Below are 24,582 nucleotides of genomic sequence, written 5' to 3'. Positions count from 1 at the left end.
AGATTTTTGGAATTGAAATGAGACATTTCCTGGTTCAGTGGTCAATACCATTGAAATCTCACTTATCTATACATTTTAAAACTGGGATAATAAATTTTGCAGCGATTGTGTATTCTATTATGATGCCTGCAATAAAACCCTAACTGATTTTGGTGTAATTCACCAAAAATCACTATGAAAAACTATTAACCATTGCAAATAGATGAAAGCGATACAAAAATAAAACTTGTATCTGACAGTTTTCTTATTCTCTCAAACTGAATATGCTGTTTCCATTAATTTTAGCTTCAAATGTTTTGTTGTGTGGAGGGGTGGATTTACATTCCCTCTTGTATTAATGAATTGAAAATCATAAGTTTCCTTAAAACGGTATATACTCTGGTATTTATTTTGAGGCAGTGCCTGTATTTGCTATCTGAGGGTCTGACCAAGGAATGCAGAAACTAACAGTGTTTACTCAATTAGTCCAGCTTCCAGAAAATGAATATGTACTTGTTTTGTAACTTGCTCATATAAGTACATTAACAAAGAGTCATAATATGTAGTAAGATAATTGTCAGTATTCATTTTATTTTGTTGTTTTTATGATAGCTGTATGAGACATGTAAAGACAACTGTCTAAGGTCACTAACACGTATGCATACTTAGCAGGTGTAATTTTTTTATAACACCATTGGTCACTCTGTTAAACCATTGCCGTGAATCACTGTGTGTGGATGGAGTTCCATTCAAGTCCTGACAAAACAGCCTTGAATGGAAAATATATGGCCTATGTTATATCCAATTGTGCTTGCAGGGGTTGTTTATTATCATGAGACGCGTGACTGTGCCAAAGGAAAAATCTCCAGGAGAGTTCAATAGCACCCCAGATGAGAAGAGCCAGGATGAACCAAAAACTGGGACTGTCCCCAGAAAACAGGAACGTCTGGTCACCCTTGCTCCCGATACTCATTCTGCAGTATATATAGTAAAACATGCATTGCAAATTTCTAGTATACATATAATATGATTAATGCTTGTCAAAACATTAAACAATTATACAATGTAGATTTTTTTATGAACACTGTATTTTGAGCATTTGTGGTCCTATCTGATGGCTTGCTAAACTGTGCCAAGGCAGCGTGACTGGTGTTCAGCTTGTCTTTCATCTGGTCGCCCAGCTTAGACCAGCCTAGTCAACAACAAAAAAGTGCCCAAAACCCCTCTAAAACCAGCCTAGCCTTTTTTTAAGACTGTCTTTTAACATTTATATCGTAAAACATATGTATTAAATGTAAAAAAAAAAACACAAATATTAAATGTTAAACTACTTGCATCTTAATTCCTTTACCATTAAATCTGACACTCGCACTGGAATGTTCTGGATCTGTGAACGGAAACCTACCTTCTTTTATTTGATTGGTAATTATGGACTGCTGAGGAAGACCACCTCAAACATCACTTAAAACTTTGTCATCCTAACTAAAGCAGCACGTTAAGTGCAGCATCAAGAATATCAAATGTATGATAATATGTCTATGGTGGTTTCAGCCCTGTCTTTAGTGATGTCCACCTTCAGACTGCCTCTATAGTATTGAACATTAAGAACATTTAACAAAGGCAGATCTGCATTTCCCTCAGATTTCTTCATTAGTTCCCTATTATTTGTAAGAGAATCATTGCAAGTACTCCAAAAACAAGCTGATCAAAGACAAATTAAGGAACATAGCCACAACACATCAGACAATTTGCATTTATTTGAATCACTGCCTTATACAATTGGGAGAACAGCTCTAGACCTCCTGGAATATTTATGGAACTCCCTCAGTTGTTGGAGGGTCTGGAAAGACAAAGCAAAACATGATCAGATCAGAGAAAACACACCTGCTGCTCGATTTAGACTCTAAAGGCCCTGATACACCAAGCGAAATCGAAGAAAAAAAGTTTGTTTGGAGAGTTTGAAACAGCTTGCCAAAGCAAACTTCGCTCCGACTGGTAAACACCCTCAAACTATTGGCCAATGGCGATTACATACTAGGTAGGTTTTTCTCTGAATCTCTGACTTCTTTGACATGGAAATCTCTTCAAAAGAAGATATCTTGAAGAATGTCAGTAACCAGACAATTGACAGTAGCCACTGACTTCAATACTATGGACGTCAACTGGTTACCAACATTCTTCAAAATTATACTTTTGTGTTCAACAGGAGAAAGAAACTCATACAGGTTCGGAACAACATGAGGGTGAGAAAACGATGACAATTAATCCCTATCCCTTTAAATGAAGAGTTTCTAGAGGACTCACTTGGCCCATTCCACATTGAGAATGAGATGATCGTATCCAAAGCCCGACACGCCAGCGATGGCTCTGGCTGCGTCCTCACGGCGGTGGAAGCTGATGAAGGCAAAGCCCTGGAGTGATGGGGAAACAAGTCATATGAATTTCTCCAGAAGGATAACTCACAGGGTGCTTCATGTGTTTTCTTACAGTGAAACAGTAATTTTAGAAAAACAAGTATGAGCAAATCGGTTTATTTTTAGCTGAACCATTAAGCTCATGTTCCTGTTTTTGTTCACGAGTAAATGAATCAACTTGGATCTTTTACTCCTCGTCGTGTTTCACATCTCTCACCTTAGACTGGCCTGTGTTCTTGTCCTTGGCCAGATAGATCCTAGAGATGGAGCCGAAAGGCCTGAAAAGCTCCTGCAGATCCGTCTCCCTGGTGTCCTCGGAAAGGTTGGTCACGCGGATTGTAGCATTATCATCCGCTGCAGAGAAAATACCAACACATTAGCATTAGCCTCCATGACTGAGAACATCAGTGTTGGAGATCTGAATCTCAAACACGCACCTCTGCGGTTAGGCTGCATGGACTCCCCTCTGCGAGTACCACCGTCCCGCAGGCTGGGGGGAACATACTTCCCAGTCTTGCTTTGGACTGGTTGGGCAGGCTCGGGCTCTAGATATCAAAACAAAATTATTTATATATATATTATATATAAAAAAATGTTTAAAAAAAAGAATAATCGACTCCAAAAATGTGCTTAACATACCTGTACCCGCTGCCTTCTCCTTTTCTCCCGTGGACAGGCCCAACTGCTCGGCCAGTTCCTTCTGCATTGGGCCGAGTGTGTCCTTGTACGGACAGCGAGTGGTCCAGTGATCCCCCTTACAGATACGGCAGGACACGATCTTCTGACCTTTCAGCTTGTTCATTGGGTCCTCGTCTTGGTCTTGAGCGTTCAAGTCCTGTAAAACAGCGGGGAGAATCACTTCAAGTTGGCATCGGTACAAAAGGGAAGTGAAACGCGTCAAAGGACTGAAATATATCAGCTTGCATCAAATCAGAACTGACTTACAAAACACTTTTCAGTTTCTAAGTATGGATCAGTGCAAAAACTGGGAGTTCATCACCATCCTACCTCTTTACTGGAGATGAAGGTCATGAAGACGTCATCACTCACTGTAGTGGTGGCAACATTCGGACCTGGTTGGTCAAATTCAGAGTTGCCAAATTTCTTCCAGTTCTGTTGGGAAAAGACAATTAATCTCTCCAAAAATGTTTAATGGAGATATAAATAGGCCTGTCGCGATTATGGATTAATCGTCTAATTGTGCAGTATAAATATTTCAATGACATTTTGCCAAAGAATATATAAAATTAACTGTTATTTCAGTTATTAAATATTAATTTCATAGCATTTAAAGGAGACATATCATGCTTTTAAATTGTTCCTTTTTACATATAAATCATACATTTGTAGTCTATATAAAGCAGAACTGCAATGCTTGGGTCTGAATTCCTCATTATTATAGCTCCACAGGCCCCTTTTCTACCCCTTTTCTGATGTGCGTCTGAGAGCAACTCGTTTTGGTGCGGTCTCTTTAAATACAATTGAGACACTTCATACCCCGCCCCCTCTCCAGGATGCAGAGGTTCAACTCCACCCCGTTCGGCCATTTTTGTAGTCTGATAGCAGAGATAGGATTATCTAGCGGCACAGAAACTTTTTATTCACACGTTATTAACAAAATGTCAACAACGGAAGACTTGTCCAGCCAGCCTTACATGTTTGAGCCAGAGTCGGAGCCGGAGCGAGATGAAAATGAAGACGACGAACCTGCAGAACAACGTCTTCATATGGATGTATCGCAATGGTGTGTTACTGTATTTACACATGAAACTTTGGTCTTCCGACCTTTTACCACCGTGTCGATTTATTTTGATTAATATGTGCGAGGGAGAGAGAGAAAGACAGCGTCTAGTTTGGAGACAGTGATGTCTTGTTTACATTTTCGCCTGGCTCCGAAGAGAGAGAGAGTGCGTGCGCGCGACCGGGTCTCTCTCTCTGCTCGTTCTTTCAGTTAAACATGCACCCTGTCACAAGCGCGGCAGTTCATCTACATTAGACGGTGTAATGAAGCGTGTGGGTTACTACATCCAGCAACCAAACATTTTAACTTACCCTCTCGTAACTTCTGCATCTTTTAGCTTGGACTACAAAATTGCAGCGAGAAATAAAAATGGCGGATTGCTCGAAGTGTTGGGCCGGTAGTCGATGTCCTTATTTGGCAGTTCCGCTGCAAATACTGTGACGTAATAGTTCACAAAATGTCATAGATAACAGAAAAATCGGAACAGGTTGAAAAATAAGGACAAAACAGAATATAAAGATAACAACGAAGCACCTGAAGAGAATAATTTCAACTTTTCTGTACTTCTAAACACTCCAAATATACAACAAAATGCATTTAAGGGCTAAAAAGATGGATTTAGCATGATATGTCCCATTTAAGTAAAACATATGAACCCAGTTTATCATTTTAAAAGGTAAAAAAAATATATATATATATTCAGCTTACACTAAGTAACACTAAATTGTTAATCGCAATTATTTGTTTGACAATTAATCATCAGCACAATAATTCATGATCGTGACAGGCCTAGATATGAATATATTAAAGACAAATGAAGACATAGCCTACCTTCCTCCTGGCAACTGCTTTGGAGGCCTTCCGCGTCTCAATTTTAAACGTCCTGATAATCTGACCAGAGGAGCAACGAATAAATATGAAACCTGATTTCTCTGAAACCTTTTCACAAGTACTATATACTATAAAGAATATAAAACTCCACTGACCTTAACCTTCTGGCCATCTTCATCTATCTTGTATTCTGTGGCAGTCTTGATGTTACCTTTGACGGTCTCTTTTGGCGAAGGAAGCGAACCTGTTGAGAAATATTCTATGTAAACTGATCGCTTATAGATGCGTTACTATGGTTAGTTCACATGGCAGGTCAAGCAGAACATTATGCACATGTCATCTAATACTAATACTATTTTTTTTATTATTCTAATTCTTGTAGAAGTTTTATGACCTTAAACTAATTGACTGCATGGAATATTAGTATGTTTAGTGTTGTCACATATCCAAGTGAACTGTATTTTTTTGTTAAAGATTATTTAAATAGTGGAAAAAATGTTAACCTTCTTTGCACATCTAGTTTTTTCTCAATTTACCTAATTGTCACTACTGACAAGTAACTAGTATATTATAGTACATTGAACAGTGTTTAATATGGCAAAGAAGTACAGTACAATATATTATAGCTGTATGTAGTATAGCATTATATATATATTAGTATAGCAGCCACAGTACAAAGCACCAGCTGACTTCTTCAGTCAGGCATCCTCCTTCATTTCCTGTACTTTTCACAATAATCAGAGTGTTTATATATATGTATAGCATGTTCTCATATGGCTTCATGTAATGAGTGTATTTTAATGAAAGAGTGTGTGTTAAACACGTGTGTGTGATGATATTTAAGCGCAGGCTGCGCTGCGGCCTCGTACCTTCATCTCCCTCCTCCTCTACCTGATCAGCCCAGCTCGGCTTTGAGCTGTCGAAAAACACAAGTCATTAGATGCCTATTAAACAGCAGTAAGAGTCAGTAAAAACGATATGAAAAACTTACTCGTCGAATTCGATCGACGGCATCTTTACGGGTAACGTTGAGCCTCGAGAGGAAGCGTTTCCCGCGACAGTCAGCGGTGGTCGAGAGCACGCGCTGCGCTACAGCGACCCCTGTGCGCGCGGAGGACGACTGCGGGTGTGAGGGGGAGGGGGTGAGGAGGGGGTGAAGAAGAGCGATTGAAGAGAAGAGAAAGTGTGCTAAAATTAAATCTATCTACGTAGGGACATACGAAAATGCCATTACAAAAATGTTAACTAACCTCAAAAATGTAATAGCAACCACAACTTTTCGGCAACACTTTACAGGTTCGTTAGTTAAAATGAGTTAACTACATTAGTTAGCATGACCTAAAAATGAACTACACTCGTGCATTTATTAATCTTTGTTAATGTTAATTTCAACATTTACTAATACTTTAATAAAATCTTGTTAACATTATTTAATGCACCATGAACTAACATTAACAAACACTGAACAGCTTTGTTTTTATTATCTAACATTAACAAAGATTAACAAATAGCCTACAGTAACAAATGTATTCCTCATGGTTAGTTCATGTTAGTTAATACATTAACTAATGTTATAATGAACCTTATTGTAAAGTGTTACCAACTTTTCCTATGAAATGCAAAACATTATTTTAAGGTCAGCCTATATGCCTCAGAACTTCAAATGTCCAGCTGAACAGCAGAAGGGAATATTTTCTCTAAAGCTGCTTTACATCAGTATGTATTGGGAAACTGGCTTTAACAAACTTGACTTAACCCTGCAAAAGCCTGACCATATGTAATAATAGACAATATGAAATGAAACAGTTTATTGATCCTAGACAAACTATAAAATAAAAAAAGGGTTTGCGTATGTTATTTTGTTGAGCATCATATTTCATCCATACAAATACTAATCTTAGATGATATTTAAATGCCTATTTTTATGATCAAAGCTTTGTAGCTTTGACAAACATATAATGCAATGCAATATGGTTGAGCGATGAACTTGTTCCTCAAAAGCCTGATATATCATCTTTGATACCCTCATTTTAACATATGTTTTATTTATATTTTAAATGGATAATCAAGTAAACCTAATTTGCTTCATTCCAGTAAGTGTTCATCTTGAAATATTACTGACAATATAAAAGTTATTCCTATGTTTACATTATAAAAATCCTTAAAATCATTGTATGTGTTTATCACAATCTGAAGGGGGACGTTTTTAGATTTATACTAAAACTATTACGACGACAGAAGTCATGCAGTAGATTATGTGCAACAGGTTTTTCAGCAAAGTTAAATTTGCATAGTAAATATGATACAGCAGGCTTGATCAAGGTTCACTTGAGTTATACATTAAACAATAGTTGTGAAGTCCAATGAAAGTAATATTGTAAATGTCAGTGTACTGGAATATTATTGGAGCTCAATATACCCCAAATCTATTTTTTTTTTTAAGAAGTGCTTTTCTGGGTAATTTAGGGCTAATATTTATTTATGACATTTAACATATACATACATAAATACATATATACATACAGTGGTGGTCAGAATTAATGGCACCCCTGGTAGGAAATATGATCAAAAATGGCTGAAAAAAAAAATCTTCATTGTTTATCCTTTTGATCTTTCATTCAAAAAATTGGCAAAAATCTAACCTTTCATTGAAGTAAAAGAATTTAAATTGGGGGGTAAATCACATTATGAAATAAATGTTTTTCTCCTAAACACGTCGGCCACAATTATTGGCACTCCTAGAATTATTTATGAATAAAATATCTCTGAAGTATATTCCCATTAATATTTACCTTTATTTAGCACACCAGTGTGACTAGGAACATGAAATTGTCCAGCTATGACTTCTTGTTTCACAGGAGTTTAAATATGAGGAAGCACAAAGGCCAAATTCCCTGAATCATCCATCAAAATGAATTAAACCAAAGAATATAGTTCTGATGTGCAGCAAAAGATTGTTGAGCATCACAAAATAGAAAGTGGCTGTAAGAAAATAGCTAAAGAATTGAAAATCCCCATTTTGACCATCAGGGCAATAATTAAGAAGTTCCAATCAACTAAATATGTTACAAATCTGCTGGAAGAGGACGTGTGTCTATATTGTCTTAATGGATGATGAGGATGAAAGTTTGAGTGGCCAAAGACTCTCCAAGGATCACAGATGGAGAATTGCAGAGATTAGTTGAGTCTTGGGGTCAGAAATCCTAAAAAAAATTATCAAACAACCCCTACATCCCCACATGTTGTTTGGGAGGGTTTCAAGAAAAATCCTCCTCGCTCCTCCAAAAATAAACTCCAGCATATTCAGTTATCAGACACGACTGGATCTTCAAAAGGGACCGGATTCTGTGGTCAGATGAAACTAAAAAAGGGCTTTTTGGCAACAAACCCAGCAGATGTGTTTGGTGCAAACAGGGATGAAGAGTACCCCATGCCTACGGTTAAATACACTGCTGGATCTTATGTGTTGTGGGCCTATTTATTTGCTGGAGGTCCTGGACATCTTGTTCAGATACATGGTATTATGGATTCTAGCAAATACCAACAGATAAAAAATCAAAACCTGACAGCCTCTGCTTGAAATCGTATAATGGGCCGTGGTTGGATCTTCCATCAGGACAACGGTCCAAAACAAACATCAAAATCAACACAAAAATGGGTAACTGAGCACAAAATGAAGCTTCTGCCATGACCGTCCCAGTCCCCTACACTGAACCATACAGAAAATGAGTGGGCTGAACTGAAGAGAAGAAGCACCAGCATGAACTTGTGAATCTGAAGGATCTGGAGAGATTCTGTATGGAGGAATGGTCTCTGATCTCTTGTCAGTTATTCTCCAAACTCATCAGGCATTATAGAAGAAAACTCAGATCTGTTATCTTGGCAAAAGGAGGTTGCAAAAAGTATTTAATAAAAGGGTGCCAAAAATTGTGGCCGACGTGTTTTGGAGAAAAACATTTATTTCATAATGCGATTTACCCCCACTTTCAATTATTTTACTTCAATGAAAGGTTAGATTTTTGCGATTTTTTTGAATGAAAGATCAAAAGGATAAACAATGAAGATTTTTTTTTTTTCATATTTACCAGGGGTGCCATTAATTCTGACCACCACTGTATATACATACATAGCCTACATACACACACACACACACACACACACATATATATATATACATATATCAAATCACCACAAATCACCAACATTTTGGATCTAAATACATTTGCTTTAGCACAATGTTTGCTTCATCTGATCCCCATCTGTTATGCACACAAATTCTTCAATTCCCTCTTCTCTTAAAAATCTTTAATTGGTATTTTTTGCAGCTTTTAACACATATCAAGCATTTTAAATGTCAGTTAAAGTCATAAATGTTCTTATTTGCATACAAATACAAATTTCTGAATACTAAAATAACACAAGGAAAATGTTTCTCATTTGTCTATGTGGTTTGTGGTTTTCAGACGTTCAAAAACAGAGTACAAGCTTTAGCAGAAAATCGTCATTCAAGATGCCACTGCGTGAGATTTTGGCAAAAGATATACTGAATGTATGAAGGTTAGTCATCCGAGCTCCTTCCACAGAAAGCTGTCCGTATGCTGTCAAACACAGCTATGTACAAAAGCGGATGTAAGCACATGTTCAGGGTGGTCAGGACCTTTGACACTTGATATGAATTATACACCCAGGGGTTGTTGTAATCTTTCTCCGACTTCAGATACTCGTGGTACGTCTGCAGAACGTGATAGGGCACAAATGACGTGGCGTAAAGGATGCAGACCAGAGCGACCAACAGAGCTAATTTCCTCTTCTCAAGAGTGGTTATGTTTTTGTTTTTCAGAATGGTCCAAATCACACCTAAATAAGACCCAAAAGTAACTACCATAGGAATCATGCAGCCTACAACCATAATAAATAGCTTGTACTTAAAGTGGGAATTGTACATGTTTTCATCATGGCATGAGACACAAAGAATGTAGTTTTCTTTCAATTCGATTCCAGCAAATTTGAAGACTGGCGATGAAGCGATGATCACGATGGCCCACGTAAGCACGCTTGCGATCTTTGCATGTTTAGAGCGCACGTAGCTCCGGGTGAAGAATGGGTGAACTATGGCGACATATCTGTTGACGCTGATGCACATGATGAAGAATATGCTGACGTAGAGGTTGCAGTTGAAGAGGAAGCGTTCGATTTTGCATGCAGCATCTCCAAAGGTCCAGTTCTTATTTTTGGCATAGTAAACGATGAGCAAAGGCAAGGTCAGGACGTAAAGAATGTCACAGATGACCAGGTTACAGGAGAACACTACTCCAGTGTGCCAGTTCCGCCTCTCTTTGGTCACCAGGAGCCACAGGGCAAAAACATTCCCCACCAGAGCCATACACATCTCAATGCCATACATGGGGGGGAGGAGGAGGACTTGAAACTTATATAGGCCTATGTCTGAACTGTTGCTCATTGTCTCTGGTGTTCTCTGACCCCTAAAAAATACAAACAGAGTTGGTAATGTCACTTAATAACTCATTATTTTTTTACAACGGAAATTAATAAATCAAAAACTTACTTAAAGGAACACGCAGACTTTTTGGGACTTTAGCATATTCACCGTATCCCCCAGAGTTAGATAAGTCCATACATACCCTTCTCATCTCCGTGCGTGCCGTAACTCTGTCTAACGCACCCACCGCTAGCCTAGCTTAGCACAAAGACTGGAGGTAAACGGCTCCAGCTAGCATACTGCTCCCAATAAGTGACAAAATAACGCCAACATTTTTCTATTTACATGTTGTGATTTGTATAGTCACAGCGTGTATACAAATAACAAGGTCACATGAGACACAGCCATCTTCTAACCATATACATACTGGGAACTATATTCTCAGAAGGCACTGCTACTTGGGCGGAGTGATTTACTCCAACTCTTAGCGATCTCTCTGCTCCTCACCACCTGGCTTCTCAGGTGCTGCGAGCAAATCACTCCGCAGAAGTAGCAGTGCTTCGCCTTCTGAGAATATAGTTCCCAGTATGTATACGGTTAGATGGTGGCTGTGTCTCATGTGACCTTGTTATTTGTACACGCTGTGACTATACAAATCACAGCACGTAAATAGGAAAATGTTGGCGTTATTTTGTCACTTATTGGGAGCAGTATGCTAGCTGGAGCTGTTTACCTCCAGTCTTTGTGCTAAGTTGGCTAGCGGAGGTTCCTTTAAAGGCACACTATGTAATTTTTCACCACTAGAGGTTGTTTATTCAAAAACAAAGGCGTAGCTTGATGACGCCTTGATTTCGCGGAATCATTGTTGTCTTCACCTCTACAGCCGGTGGAAAATACAACGGCACTCGGGCAGAAATCATATTCACGGATGACCGGTTGTAAGAGCCATTATGCTCTATTTATAATTTGTTGTAGTTCCACTGTTGGACACTGGGTGGAGTGTGGGTTTAGTAGGTATATAGGTAGCCAGAGAGCAAGTGAAGTCAGGTGTAACTAATGAGGGAGGCAAACCATTTTTGACCGTGTCAGGATCGTATGTGGAAATGCTAACTTGTGGATTATAGCCTAATGTGTTTTGGCATCAGAACTGTGACAAATAAAGGGATGAATGCAGTACTGGACTGGAAGCATCTTGTTTGGATCTCACGCGTCAGAAATGATCCTACAACACCTCTAAGGGACAAGAAGGCCATTGTCGCTACACCGGTAATGTATTAAACATTTATTAACGTTACGAAAGCCGTTGGAGCAAAACGAGGACGCTGGAGCGTTTGCTAATGAGACACAAGCATGACACACAAAAACGAGATTTAAGCAAAAATACTAACTGTTGAGCTATATAACAATGATTCGTTTTCTGTCAATGAATGTACAGTCAGGTCCATAAATATTAGACATCGACACAAATTCTAATCTTTTTGGCTCTATACACCACCACAATGGATTTGAAATGAAACGAACAAGATGTGCTTTAACTGCAGACTTTCAGCTTTAATTTGAGGGTATTTACATCCAAATCAGGTGAACGGTGTAGGAATTACAACAGTTTGTATATGTGCCTCCCACTTTTTAAGGGACCAAAAGTAATGGGACAATTGGCTGCTCAGCTGTTCCATGGCCAGGTGTGTGTTATTCCCTCATTATCCCATTTACAAGGAGCAGATAAAAGGTCCAGAGTTCATTTCAAGTGTGCTATTTGCATTTGGAATCTGTTGCTGTCAACTCTCAATATGAGATCCAAAGAGCTGTCACTATCAGTGAAGCAAGCCATCATTAGGCTGAAAAAAAGAAGAAAAAAAACCCTTCAGAGAGATAGCAAAAACATTAGGTGTGGCCAAATCAACTGTTTGGAACATTCTTAAAAAGAAAGAACACAACGGTGAGCTCAGCAACACCAAAAGACCCGGAAGACCACGGAAAACAACTGTGGTGGATGACCGAAGAATTATTTCCCTGGTGAAGAAAACACCCTTCACAACAGTTGGCCAGATCAAGAACACTCTCCAGGAGGTAGGTGTATGTGTGTCAAAGTCAACAATCAAGAGAAGACTTCACCAGAGTGAATACAGAGGGTTCACCACAAGATGTAAACCATTGGTGAGCCTCAAAAAACAGGAAGGCCAGATTAGAGTTTGCCCAACAACATCTAAAAAAGCCTTCACAGTTCTGGAACAACATCCTATGGACAGATGAGACAAAGATCAACTTGTACCAGAGTGATGGGAAGAGAAGAGTATGGAGAAGGAAAGGAACTGCTCATGATCCAAAGCATACCACCTCATCAGTGAAGCATGGTGGTGGTAGTGTCATGGCGTGGGCATGTATGGCTGCCAATGGAACTGGTTCTCTTGTATTTATTGATGATGTGACTGCTGACAAAAGCAGCAGGATGAATTCTGAAGTGTTTCGGTCAATATTATCTGCTCATATTCAGCCAAATGCTTCAGAACTCATTGGACGGCGCTTCACAGTGCAGATGGACAATGACCCGAAGCATACTGCGAAAGCAACCAAAGAGTTTTTTAAGGGAAAGAAGTGGAATGTTATGCAATGGCCAAGTCAATCACCTGACCTGAATCCGACTGAGCATGCATTTCACTTGCTGAAGACAAAACTGAAGGGAAAATGCCCCAAGAACAAGCAGGAACTGAAGACAGTTGCAGTAGAGGCCTGGCAGAGCATCACCAGGGATGAAACCCAGCGTCTGGTGATGTCTATGCGTTCCAGACTTCAGGGCAGGGGTGGGCAAACTTTTTGGCTCAAGGGCCACACTGGGTTTTAAAATTTGACAGAGGGCCGGCCCAGTAGCAGATTATGAAGCACAATCTCATGAAAGTGCGTATCTATACCACGAATTTTATTTCTCGTGCCATTTATATGGCAAAAAGGAATTTTTTTTTTTTTTTTTTTTTTCGTGCATATGCTGCACTGTAAACCCCTTGGTTAGGATTAGGGGTGTGGAGTGCGTGCCTATTACATGCCATAAAGTGCGTATCATATGCACGCGAAATTTGCGTATCATAAGCACTACAAATACAATTCGTGGTATTCGCACTTTCATGAGATCGGGCTGAGCAAACACATTTACGTTGTGGCAACGTCTGCGCGAAATTCAACAACTGAGAGACGATATTCTGACAATACTTTTTTTATGTTAGATATCCCCCATTTAGCATGTTATGTCTTGATGTTAATTTTTAATTAGTCAGATGTTAGATAGCCTATACTTTTTAAATATTGTTTATTCTTATTATTATTTCATGGGCCTAACAGTAAATTAGAAACAAAATACCTGCAAGTGTACACTTAGAAGAGTAAAAATGACAGAAGGTTACGTTAATTCACCTTTATCAAAACTGCATGGCAATTTGCACTTCCAAAAGTCATTTGTGGAAAAAAAAAAACGAAATAAACGAATACAAATTTATTTTAAGAATAATAAATTAAAACATAAAAAGCAAAGGTAGATCAGAACATTTAATGAAAAAAAACAAAACAAACGGGTTCTGTAGCACTACATGGCAGACACAGCGTAGTCGAAAGCCGGGCGATAAAGGTCGATAAACGGAATCAGTCAGGATACATCCACAAATCCAGAGGAGCTAAATAACTAATATTTAAAATAACTAAAAATAAATAGCAGACAAATCAAAGGAAAAACTAAGGTGTGCAAGCGGTTACCAAACATTTTTTTCTCTGTGAGCTTCCAAAAAAGGAAAAAACATTAACGTGCAACCAGTCTGGCTTAAGTCGCTGTCTGTTTGGTTTCCATGGTGACGCGTCATTGCTTGTTACGTGACGCACCGCAGCCACAACAGCGCTGAATGAATGATGATCAGCTTTTATGTCATTTTTCCTTTTTTACATTTGTTAGCTATGGCATGCATGCAATATCTGATATTCCGATTGTCAAATATATGCAACCCAATATATAAGGCAAAGTATTGCAAGAAAAAAGGCAAAATTAATGCGATCTTAAGACAATTTTTTAAATACTCGGCGGGCCGGATTAAACAGCCTAACGGCCGTAGTTTGCCCACCCCTGCTTCAGGCTGTAATTGACTGCAAAGGATTTGCAACCAAGTATTAAAAAGTGAAAGTTTGATTTATGATTGTTAATCTGTCCCATTACTTTTGGTCCCTTAAAAAGTGGGAGGCACATATACAAACTGTTGTAATTCCTACACCGTTCACCTGATTTGGATGTAAATACCCTCAAATTAAAGCTGAAAGTCTGCAGTTAAAGCACATCTTGTTCGTTTCATTTCAAATCCATTGTGGTGGTGTATAGAGCCAAAAAGATTAGAATTGTGTCGATGTCCCAATATTTATGGACCTGACTGTATCCAAACAGTTGCTTACCGGTCTAATAAAACACATAATATATTAAAGCGCCTTTGGTGTTTCTACAAAATAAATCAAGGGTAACGCGGGTATGATGTCGTCATTGATAGGCCACGAACGGACACGGTCCGTGTCCTGGTTAAAACTGCTTATTTCTCTGGATTTAAACATCCTTAGAAACATTTGGGATAATGTATGTACACAAATCAACAAAATATATAACATTGTTCTGGTGGTTTTTCGATATTTTGATCCAAAAATCTCACATAGTGTGCCCTTAAGCCAGACAATGACTTTCTTCTAGAGTTGCTGTACAGCCAAAACAATCTTTGTTGCATTAACCCTTGTGCGTCAATTAAAAAAAGGTTACACATAGGTCCACAGAGGACAAAAATGTCCGTGTCAAAAACGGTCATAAAAATGTGAAGCTTGTGAGCACAGACCCTTGGGAAACAAAAGTGAAACCAAAAAAAGTTATAGTGGTTTAAGTTTATAAAAATGATTCACCAACACACCCACACAATTATAGCTGCATAATTTATCCAATATAAATTTATCCATATAATATGCAGAAGCAAAAAGCAGGAATAAAGCGAGTATTTGCTTTAAAGGCCAAACCTGAAAGAAATGGCACAATCTGGTAAAAAATTGTTTACTATTTTAAACTATAGTTTAAAATATCCCAACATAATGAAAGCCTATTAACAAAGATTGCATCATTTTATAGTTAAATGGCCCTAGGATTAAAAATTGCAGTTTGAATGGGTTTCAATAAGGGCATCCTCTTAAGATACTGACTGGAATTATTTTAGTGCAAAATAAATTTATTACAGGAAATAGGGGTGAAATAGTAAAATTCCAATAAAAATACACACCTGTGCCAAAATACAGACTAAATGATCCACAAACAAAAACTGAAAAAGACAAAAATGTCCATAATTTGTAAAGCCGCTCTGAAACAATCTGTATTGTAAAAAGAGCTATATAAATAAAGGTGACTTGACCAGTTATTTGGTTGTTTGACACAAACTTGTGAATCCGAGCAGTATGTCTACACTGTAAAAAATGATATGATCAAAAAGTTAACACGTTTCTACATTGCTTTAACTCAATTAAAATATGTCAAGCAATTTAAAAGTTTAAGTTATACAAGATTTAACTATGAGGTTCTAAAATGAACAAACAATAATACTTTTATAGTTTTTAACTTGGTTCGTTTATTTCTACATATACACTTTTTAAGATTTCAAGTTGTATAAATGAACATGAATTGTTTTGCATTGTTAGTTGACACCTAATGCATTAACTACTGTTCGTTAATTAATCGCTACCTTGTTTATGATTCAACTCTTTATCTGATTCTAGTTTTTTGTACCATTCATTTTTAAAAATGGTTTGTTATAACCAACAAAATACTTTTACATAACATTTTACAATTAGAAATTTAGCTTAGTTTATAAAAGATGTAATGATTAAAAAAGATGTCTACTTACAGTCTTGTAATTCAGATAAATGTGTCACATCTGCAGTTGGCTAAGTGTGATGACTAAAAATAGACTTACAAAAATTCACACCAAAATGCGGTTTATGAGATGGAGAATGTTGTGCAAGCATTGTGCATTGCTTTGTTTCAAAGATTTTTTGTTTTAATATACAAGTTAATGAATTTAATCATTTGCAGCGAATTCAAACAATATTTCACCAAATTTGGAAACATAGGGCTAAGAACTCTTAATGGGTTTAAATGACTACAACAATTTCACCAAATACGATTCAAGTACAAGAACCTTAATGTATTCAAACCAATAAAACCACATCAAGTAGTTACATATCAATTACCCTTTACTCAACTGAGACGTGTAATAACATGTTAATACAATGTAACATAGGCTACCTGTACTGAGCACATATACACGAGGAACACAACAGAAACAAGCCTTGCTTTTATATTATGCTCTGCAGTTTAAAAAAAAAATTGTATGGAATAGTGTATAAACATTAAAAAAAATAAAAATTTGATAAAATTAAAGTTAAACATCAAACAAGCTTATAAAACTTACCAAGTATCTCCGCTTTACTAAGTACTCCGACACTCTCCTTTGAAACTGTGTCAAACTTCCTGTCTCATGCAAATGGTACACTTTTTTTTTTAGAGAACAATGTGTGAAGTCACTCACACAAGCCCAGACATGCACAGTAGTGCGCTTGAGTGACGGTTTGAAAATTTATTGGCAATTGCATCCAACTCTGAACATTTATACAAGGCACAAGTCTGACATTACGCAGAATTATTGCTGATGTTTGCATGGAAATGATACATCAGACTTGACGCATCAGTGAAGCAACAGTCCCATCTTGTGGTTCATTTTCATTTCCTTTAGCTTTTTCCTTTTTTGTGCCTGAAGTCCTTTTTTCCTTCAGCGCCTTTCTGGCGTTTCATAACAGCACGTCCTTTAAATGTTTTCTGTCCGCCGTACTTCTTCCCAGTTTCTCCTTTTTTCTGCCCTGCAAATCTATTTCCTTTTCCCCCTTTTGTACCAAACCTCTTGCCTCCTTCACTCTTCCTAAACCTGTTTCTCCCCTCTACCCCTTTTCTATCCCCAAACCGCTGCCCGCCAGCTTTTCTATCCCCAAACCGCTGCCCACCAGCTTTTCTATCCCCAAACCGCTGCCCACCAGCTTTCTTCCCCCTATCAGGCGACTTAAAACTCTTCCTGTCTTGGGGAGGGCCCTTCCCCGGTGACAGCTTCCTCTTTTTGAAGGGTTTTGGTGACTTTCCAGGGCCGCGCTTCCTTTTTGCAGCAGGAAACATGTCTGAGATGGAGTCAAAGAACAAAATTACCACCACAGCAAATGATAAGAGTAAAATTTTGCAAATAATTAGGTATGAAATGATACCTTCATCTGGTTCCTCCCCTACAGCCTCTCTGTAATAATCTGCTTCGTCCTCAGACTCCTCGGCTGGAGGCTTGTCCTCCTGGTTCCCAGGATCCTCCACTTCATCATCGGACACCTGCCCTTCCTGCTGCCCCTTTCTCTTGATTCCCTCCAAGCTCCTTTTCCTTTAAGAAATTAAATACTTTTAGGACCAAATACTATATCATTAACAAAGACGCCATATTTACCATAAATATAATACTGTTTACAGGTGTTCATGAAGTTTCAGGAGCTGAAACCCAATTACAGTAAGGGGTGTTACGTTTCTGACACGAGTGGTTGACCAATCACAACAGACTGGGTCAGCCAACCTAGTTTTATTTTGCAGGTCAATTTGACCAATTTTGATTTTCGAGTTGTCGGAAATACCAGTTAACCTATGTTTTTTTTTTTCTTGACATTGTGTGACTTTCTCATTTAGTGCCATGAACATGAACTTCTATCTGTACCATTTTGCCTTCTTTGCTCGCTGTTTTGCTATTATTCTCGTGCACTGACTCGTTCACTAAGCTGAACAGCCAATCAGAGTACTCTCTCACTGACGGCCCGACGCCGATTCAACATGTCGAATCGGCCGGAAAAAAAAGCCAACGAGGACCAATTTCAGCCGACAGTGCGGAACACACTGAGAAAACTTAGTTGGCCGACGCACAAAAACTGGTGTGTTCCAGTCTTTAAGCCAAAGTTTAAATCCCCTCTGGCTAGCGCACTTCCCATTATGTTTACTCATTAGGTCAGTAGGCGAAGAGTAAACGGTCTTTTGTGGCTGTTCGAAATCATTCGACCACATCAGCGTTTACACCACGAAAGCAATCCGCTCTAATGTGTTTTCGACTACCTGGACTTTCAACTAAGTGGACAAGCTCAAAAGGTTTTAGACCCCGTTTACACCTGTATTTAGCGCCTTCCACCAAAATGTATACCAGGTGTAAACCGGGCCTGAGAAGGCGGCTTTTCGGAAAGGTGGCTTTAAAGAAACGAACTAAAATACAGCTTTTCAAGCAGAGTGTGAAAAGAGGGGCTGCAACAATGTAGAGTGGAAGATTTATTTTTTTACTTTTAATCATGTAAATGCATTCTAGTAGACCGTAAAATAAAATGAGGTAAATAAAAAACTTGTAAATGAGCATAACATGGGCAAATTAAGGAAACAATAATAATGATAAATTCTCACGGTTAACTTGTGGAAGGTTTGTTCCCACACACAGACCCCACTGCTCTTTTACCACAAGACTACACATCTAGCGTTTCATCACCACAAGAGCAGCAGATGGATGGTCTACTCACTTGTTCTGATCGCGTTTTTCTTTTTTTAGAGCAACGTTCTGTTCTTGTTTTCTCTTCCGCTCTGCTTTCTCTTTCAGACGGGCCTCCTTCCTGTTCAGCATCTCCTGAAGCTCTTCCTCCGTTTTTGAGACTGCAGACAGAGCACAATTTGGACTAGCTCAGGATTACGCTCAGTAATGACTACGTTTTGTTTCTAGACGGTCTCTTACAGAAAGCTATACTTACTTGTGGAATGATAGAGCACATTTCCGTCTCCCATGCCTTCTAATATCTTCACCAGCTGTAGAGTCATTCTGGGGCCAATCTGTAGCAGAACAGACACCCATCATGTTCCAAACCCAAGTGAACGGCCAAATCAGGCAGCGTTTTAAAGGGTTAGTTCACCCAAAAATGAAAATTATCCCATAATTTACTCACTCCCAAGCCATCCTAGGAGTATATGACATTCTTCATTCAGCCAAACTATCAAGAGTTAACTTAAATAATATCCTGGCTCTTCCAAGCTTTATAATGGGAGTGAATGGTACCTGAGATTCTTTTTTTTTTGTTTTTTTGTGAACAATTGTTTTTGATATACAACATATTAAAGTGTAACCCATAACCCATTCCCCCCATTCAGCCACCCACTGACCGGGTACACTTATACTGAGCTAAGGAATGGCAAGACATTGCAGTAGAAAAGGTAAAAAATTAAATACCTAATCAATAGTTAAATAGAAAAATATACATAAACACAAAATACATTTTACATCAAAAAGAAGAAACAAGGGATTTAATGTCAAAAGTTGCAATGGTACCTGAGATTCTGAAGCCCAAAAAAGCACATCCATCCTTCATAAAAGAAATCCATACAGCTAGTGGGTTGATAAAGGCCTTCTGAAGCAAAGCAATGTGTTTTTGTAAGAAAAATATCCATATTTATAACTTTACAAACTGGTATAACAACTGGTTTCCGGTAACGGCAGTATGCAAGTCGAGTGACCTCTGACCTGACACATGATGTAGGAGTAACATAAGCTTAGGTGAGAGCTGACGCTTTTCGCAGTTCAAACAAATATGACTGGGCAACAAACTCAAGCTCCTCTTATATCGAAATTATATATCGGTGTTTCGTTTTGCTCTACCCTTGTGCTTCCACGTTCGTCAACACGTCATGCATCGGGTCCGCTGGAACTAGACTCGTGTAGAGCCAAGCAAATAGTTTTTAAAGATGTAAATATGGATATTTTTCTTACAAAAACGCATCGCTTAAGAAGGCCTTTATTAACCCCCTGGAGACATGTGGATTACTTTATGATGGACGGATACGCTTTTTTAGGCTTCAGAATCTCAGGTCCCATTCACTCCCATTATAAAGCTTGGAAGAGCCAGGATATTATTTAATATAACTCCCATTGTGTTCGGCTGAAAGAAGAAAGTCATATACACCTAGGATGGCTTGAGAGGGAGTAAATTATGGGATAATTTTCCTTTTCGGGTGAACTAACCCCTTAAGGTATCACATGCGACTTGACTAGTGGCTTGCAAGGAGTTTCCTCACCTCAGTTAACCGAACTGCACTCTGCTGAGAAGCCATGTTCCCACGACCCGAGTACACCTGAGGAAGCTCCGTGATGTTGTGATCCCCGTCCTGCTCGGCCTCGCTCTCAGAAAGGTTGACGCCTCTGAAAAGTGCGATGGACAACGAAAGTGTGACTTATAAAACCACTTACTTAAAATACAAATATAAGTATGAAGCTGGTGCATCAGAACGTTTACTTTGAAACATCACTGTTCCATCAATTTTAATACATTTCATCATATGCATCAAATTATGCCAATGATCTCCAGCTCATGGAAGACTAACTTCATGAGGAGCTCACTGATGTCCTCCAGCTTGCTCATGTTGGGGAACTTCTCCTGCATGAGCTTCTTCACCCCTCGACTCATGCCCACGGGCACCACCTTCAAGCTACTGCAGAAGGACATGGAAAGGGTTAGGAGACATCGTAACAAACCTCACAACACAGCATTCGCTTTAGGGTGCATCAGTGCGTTTACTTTGAAAACAATCACAGGAAAGTCATGTTTCAAATTTTCATCATGTGCACATTTACTTTGTTACAAAAAAAACAAAAACAAAAACAAATCCAGGCTACTTACTAATGACGAAACTCCACCTCCTGAGACACCGGATCGTAATTTAACAGCACACATCTTTTTATGCAGTTGAGGTTGAGCTGAGAGATTAGAGGTTAATGATTAAAACACACACGAAACCTTTATATTATGTCACCACTAAGAAGACAAAAATATCAGCTGGTTGTACACGTCACAGATCTCAGAAGACTATACTTTCATCATGAGTTAAGAAACGTTTTACAGCTGTGAGCGAGCGAGTTACCTTGTGTACGTTGATCGAGGGGAACATGTTCTGGAACATGGTGGCCATCAGCTTGACATGCATGCCCTCGATGCCAAAATTATTCAGCACTAGCAAAGGATGATGGGTAAACTGCTGGTCATGCATCCTGTGCCTCTTTAAAGATGAAACTACATCTTTGATGAGTGTGTACTGGAACAAAGAGACAATTTGCTTTTAGAACAAATTAATTTAGAAGAGCATTCATAATGCGTTCAAAGTGAGACTAGACACGTCAGTACGTTTACTTTGAAGAGACATCACTCAACAGTCAAAATACTAAAATGTCATCATCTGTGCCCTCGAATATGAGAAATCAAACCAAAGATAGTGCATTTATATACCTTTGCAACACGGAAATATAACGTTGGACCTTTGGGAAGCCGAGCAAGCCTCTGTGAAGAAAGAGAGAGCCATTTCAGTTTGTTAACATACTTTATCTCAAAAAGACAGAGAAGATGATCCAGCCATAAACTTTAAAACAGCAAAAAAGACATTTACCTTATGTAGGAAGACATACTATATACTTAATACTACAGAGTCATAGCCTCCAGTACCTCATTGCTTTTATTATCATTTTAAAAAACATTCCTGCAGCTCAAAAATTAGAGCATGGCATTAGCAACGCCAAGGTCTTCGGTTTGATTCCCAGGAAAAGCAAGAACGGATAAAAACAAAATAATTCAACGTAATTTGCTCAGGACAGGGGTGCCCAATCCTGCTCCTGCCGATCGACTGTCCTACACGGTTCATCTCCAACCCTAATTAAACACACCTGAAGCAACCAATTAAGGTCTTCAGGATCACTTGAAAATTAAAGGCAGGTGTGTTTGATTAGGGTTGGAGATGAACTGTGCAGGACAGTCGATCGGCAGGAGCAGGATTGGGCACCCCTGGCTTAGGATAAAACAATCTGCTGAATGCATAAATGTAAATTCATTAAAGTCAGAATGTAACAGAAGTAGCAACAAATCTTTTCTTCTGTTTTATGACATACATTTGAGTGAAACATTATCAAAAAAAAAAACTTTAAGGCAGGGTTCTGTGTGTTGGTTGTTGATTGGATGGTGGAATATCTTAAAGGGATAGTTCACCCAAAAATTAAAATTCTGTCATCATCTACTCACCCTCAAGTTGTTCCAAACTTGTATGAACTTCTCTCTTCTGCTGAACACAAAAGATGATATTTTGAAGAATGTCGTAACCCAACAGTTGATGGACCCCACTGGTTTCCATAGTAATTTTTTTCTCCATACTATGGACATCAATGGGGACCATCAACTGTTTGGTTACCCATAATCTTAAAAATATCTTTTGTGTTCATACAGGTTTGGAACAACATGAGGGTGAGTGATGACAGAAGTTTCATTTTTGGTTAAACTATCTCTTTAATGCAAGCTTGTAGTCAAGTGTAAGATGGGGGCGGAGTTTAAGCAGACTAAATGATTGGAGAAGACTGACAAACATCATCAGAGAGAATTCTGTCATTTCACTGGAAGACGGAGTTGACATTTTTGTTAAATAAATAAATAAATAAACAAACAAAAAAAATATAGACATAAGTATTGTTCACAAAAAGAGTAAAAATATGCATTTAGAAAGTAGATAGTGAATTTTGGCCTCATAATGCAACTGTACTCACCATGTTTACACAATTATCTGTTTTGGTAAATATTGAGAAGTGCGTGATTCCTAACGGTCCAGCCACAGCAACGAAATCTTTCAAAATGTTTTTCTTCCGCACCTGCAAAACATGTCACCGGTTTCAATGTATGATCATGAGCCTTTGAATGAGCGCAGAGCTGAGCAGGAGTAATCGCGAGGTTCACCTTTAAAGATCTGGCAGTGAAAGGCTCCATGACTCGCCTCATGTCCAACACCAGCTGACCGACATTCTTGCCGATCTGACCCCGTTGAAACACGAAGGTGTGCGGCACAGTGGAGTAAGACTCCTCCGCCAGAACGCTGGCAGCCTCGCGGGCTTTCTTCTGGTTCTTAGTCTATGAGACAAAAACAGAAGTGTAACAAATAACTCTTCTCTTTATTTTACTGTCAATTTGCATCGTCACAATTACGAAGTTTAGAGACACTGCACAGATAAAGACAGGCTGACTAGCCGTGTCTCGTAGTCTACCGTAACCTCTGGAAGCAAGTTAAACACATACCTTTGTTTTCCCCATTTTTTATAGAACAGTACAACTTTTCCAAACGTAGAGTGGAAAACTGAACCTGAGTTTAACGCGAAAATCTTTGCTAAAATATCTCACATGTCTTCTTAACTAGAGTCCATCTTGAAATTGAAAATCCTGGAAATCTGCTGTTAACCATGTGGCGTGGTTGCGCATGCGCAGAAGCAATGTATTGCACGCTGTGCGCACGATGCATGTTTGATTTACATGCGCCGTCTCTTGGATGGGATGAATTACTACACACACATGCATTGGTAGGTTTAAAAAGATAGTTGACCCAAAAATGAACATTTAGTAAGAAAAAAATACTCTAGACTAGAAGTCAATGGGTATCATCACTGTCTGGTTCCCAACATTCTTTAAAATATCTTATTTTGTGTTCAACAGAAGAAAGAAACTCAAACAGGTTTAGATTAAACTTGTAAAGGGTGAGTAAATGATGACAGCATTTTCATTTTTGGGTGAACTATCCATGCTTGATTATTAAGGAAATATCCACTGCTAATCTCAGATTACTCTTCTTCATTCTCAATTAATCACTCTATTGATCTGATTCAAAATCGAATGTGAGTTACAACGATCTAAAAAGTTGCAGTGTCGTCATCTTTCTCTTTTTCTTGTTTAGTGTTTCTTTTTTATTCCTAATCGTTTTCATCTCTCACTTTTTTTTTGTAAACATAATAAGTTTTAGAAGTCAGGTTAGAGGGTAGAAAATATCATCAGCTATTAAGACGTTAATAGTTATTTTTATTTCAATTAATGTCAATCATGTAAATAATCATATGAATTTTAGTAATTTCCTGCACATATACTGTAAAAATGCTGCCTTGTTATGGAAAAAAATACGTAAAAATACATTTTATAGAACCCTGTAAGCTGTATTTCGACACATTTTCCAGTCATGGTCAGTCTGAGCGATAGACGGGGTCACAGGAGTGAAGGAGAGGGTGGTGCGTGTG

At 38.5% G+C, this 24,582-nt stretch overlaps 2 protein-coding genes across 4 annotated transcripts; both read right to left on the bottom strand.

Moving 5' to 3' along the window:
- Positions 1-2,279: 2,279 nt before the first annotated feature.
- On the bottom strand, positions 2,280-6,085 carry eif3g (eukaryotic translation initiation factor 3, subunit G; the record flags this gene model as incomplete). Its single annotated transcript, XM_079885675.1, has 9 exons — positions 5,957-6,085; positions 5,835-5,881; positions 5,121-5,209; positions 4,966-5,025; positions 3,402-3,506; positions 3,033-3,228; positions 2,831-2,938; positions 2,611-2,747; positions 2,280-2,390 (listed from the first exon to the last, which is right to left on the bottom strand). The coding sequence occupies exons 1-9, from the start codon at positions 5,977-5,979 to the stop codon at positions 2,280-2,282; spliced, it is 876 nt and encodes a 291-aa protein (XP_079741801.1). The 5' UTR covers positions 5,980-6,085.
- Positions 6,086-9,047: 2,962 nt separating this feature from the next.
- LOC307166893 (suppressor of SWI4 1 homolog) lies at positions 9,048-23,767 on the bottom strand. 3 transcript variants are annotated; one of them, XM_079885645.1, is made up of 13 exons: positions 23,600-23,767; positions 23,264-23,434; positions 23,077-23,178; positions 21,779-21,829; positions 21,417-21,587; positions 21,176-21,252; positions 20,880-20,987; positions 20,574-20,697; positions 19,259-19,337; positions 19,034-19,163; positions 17,708-17,871; positions 16,870-17,623; positions 9,567-10,448 (listed from the first exon to the last, which is right to left on the bottom strand). In XM_079885645.1, the coding sequence occupies exons 1-12, from the start codon at positions 23,612-23,614 to the stop codon at positions 17,187-17,189; spliced, it is 1,629 nt and encodes a 542-aa protein (XP_079741771.1). In that variant the 5' UTR covers positions 23,615-23,767; the 3' UTR covers positions 9,567-10,448; positions 16,870-17,186. The 3 variants fall into 3 exon arrangements, with proteins under 3 accessions (XP_079741772.1, XP_079741773.1, XP_079741771.1); XM_079885646.1 differs by lacking the exons at positions 17,708-17,871; positions 19,034-19,163; positions 19,259-19,337; ... (6 more) ...; positions 23,264-23,434; positions 23,600-23,767 and having other exon boundaries at positions 9,048-10,448; positions 16,870-16,931; XM_079885647.1 differs by lacking the exons at positions 16,870-17,623; positions 17,708-17,871; positions 19,034-19,163; ... (7 more) ...; positions 23,264-23,434; positions 23,600-23,767 and adding an exon at positions 10,608-10,628 and having other exon boundaries at positions 9,048-10,448.
- Between the last annotated feature and the right edge of the window lie 815 nt (positions 23,768-24,582).

This window comes from Squalius cephalus, assembly GCF_949319135.1.
Source record: "Squalius cephalus genome assembly, chromosome: 1".
NCBI lineage: Eukaryota > Metazoa > Chordata > Actinopteri > Cypriniformes > Leuciscidae > Squalius > Squalius cephalus.
This window is presented reverse-complemented; position numbering and strand designations above follow the sequence as displayed.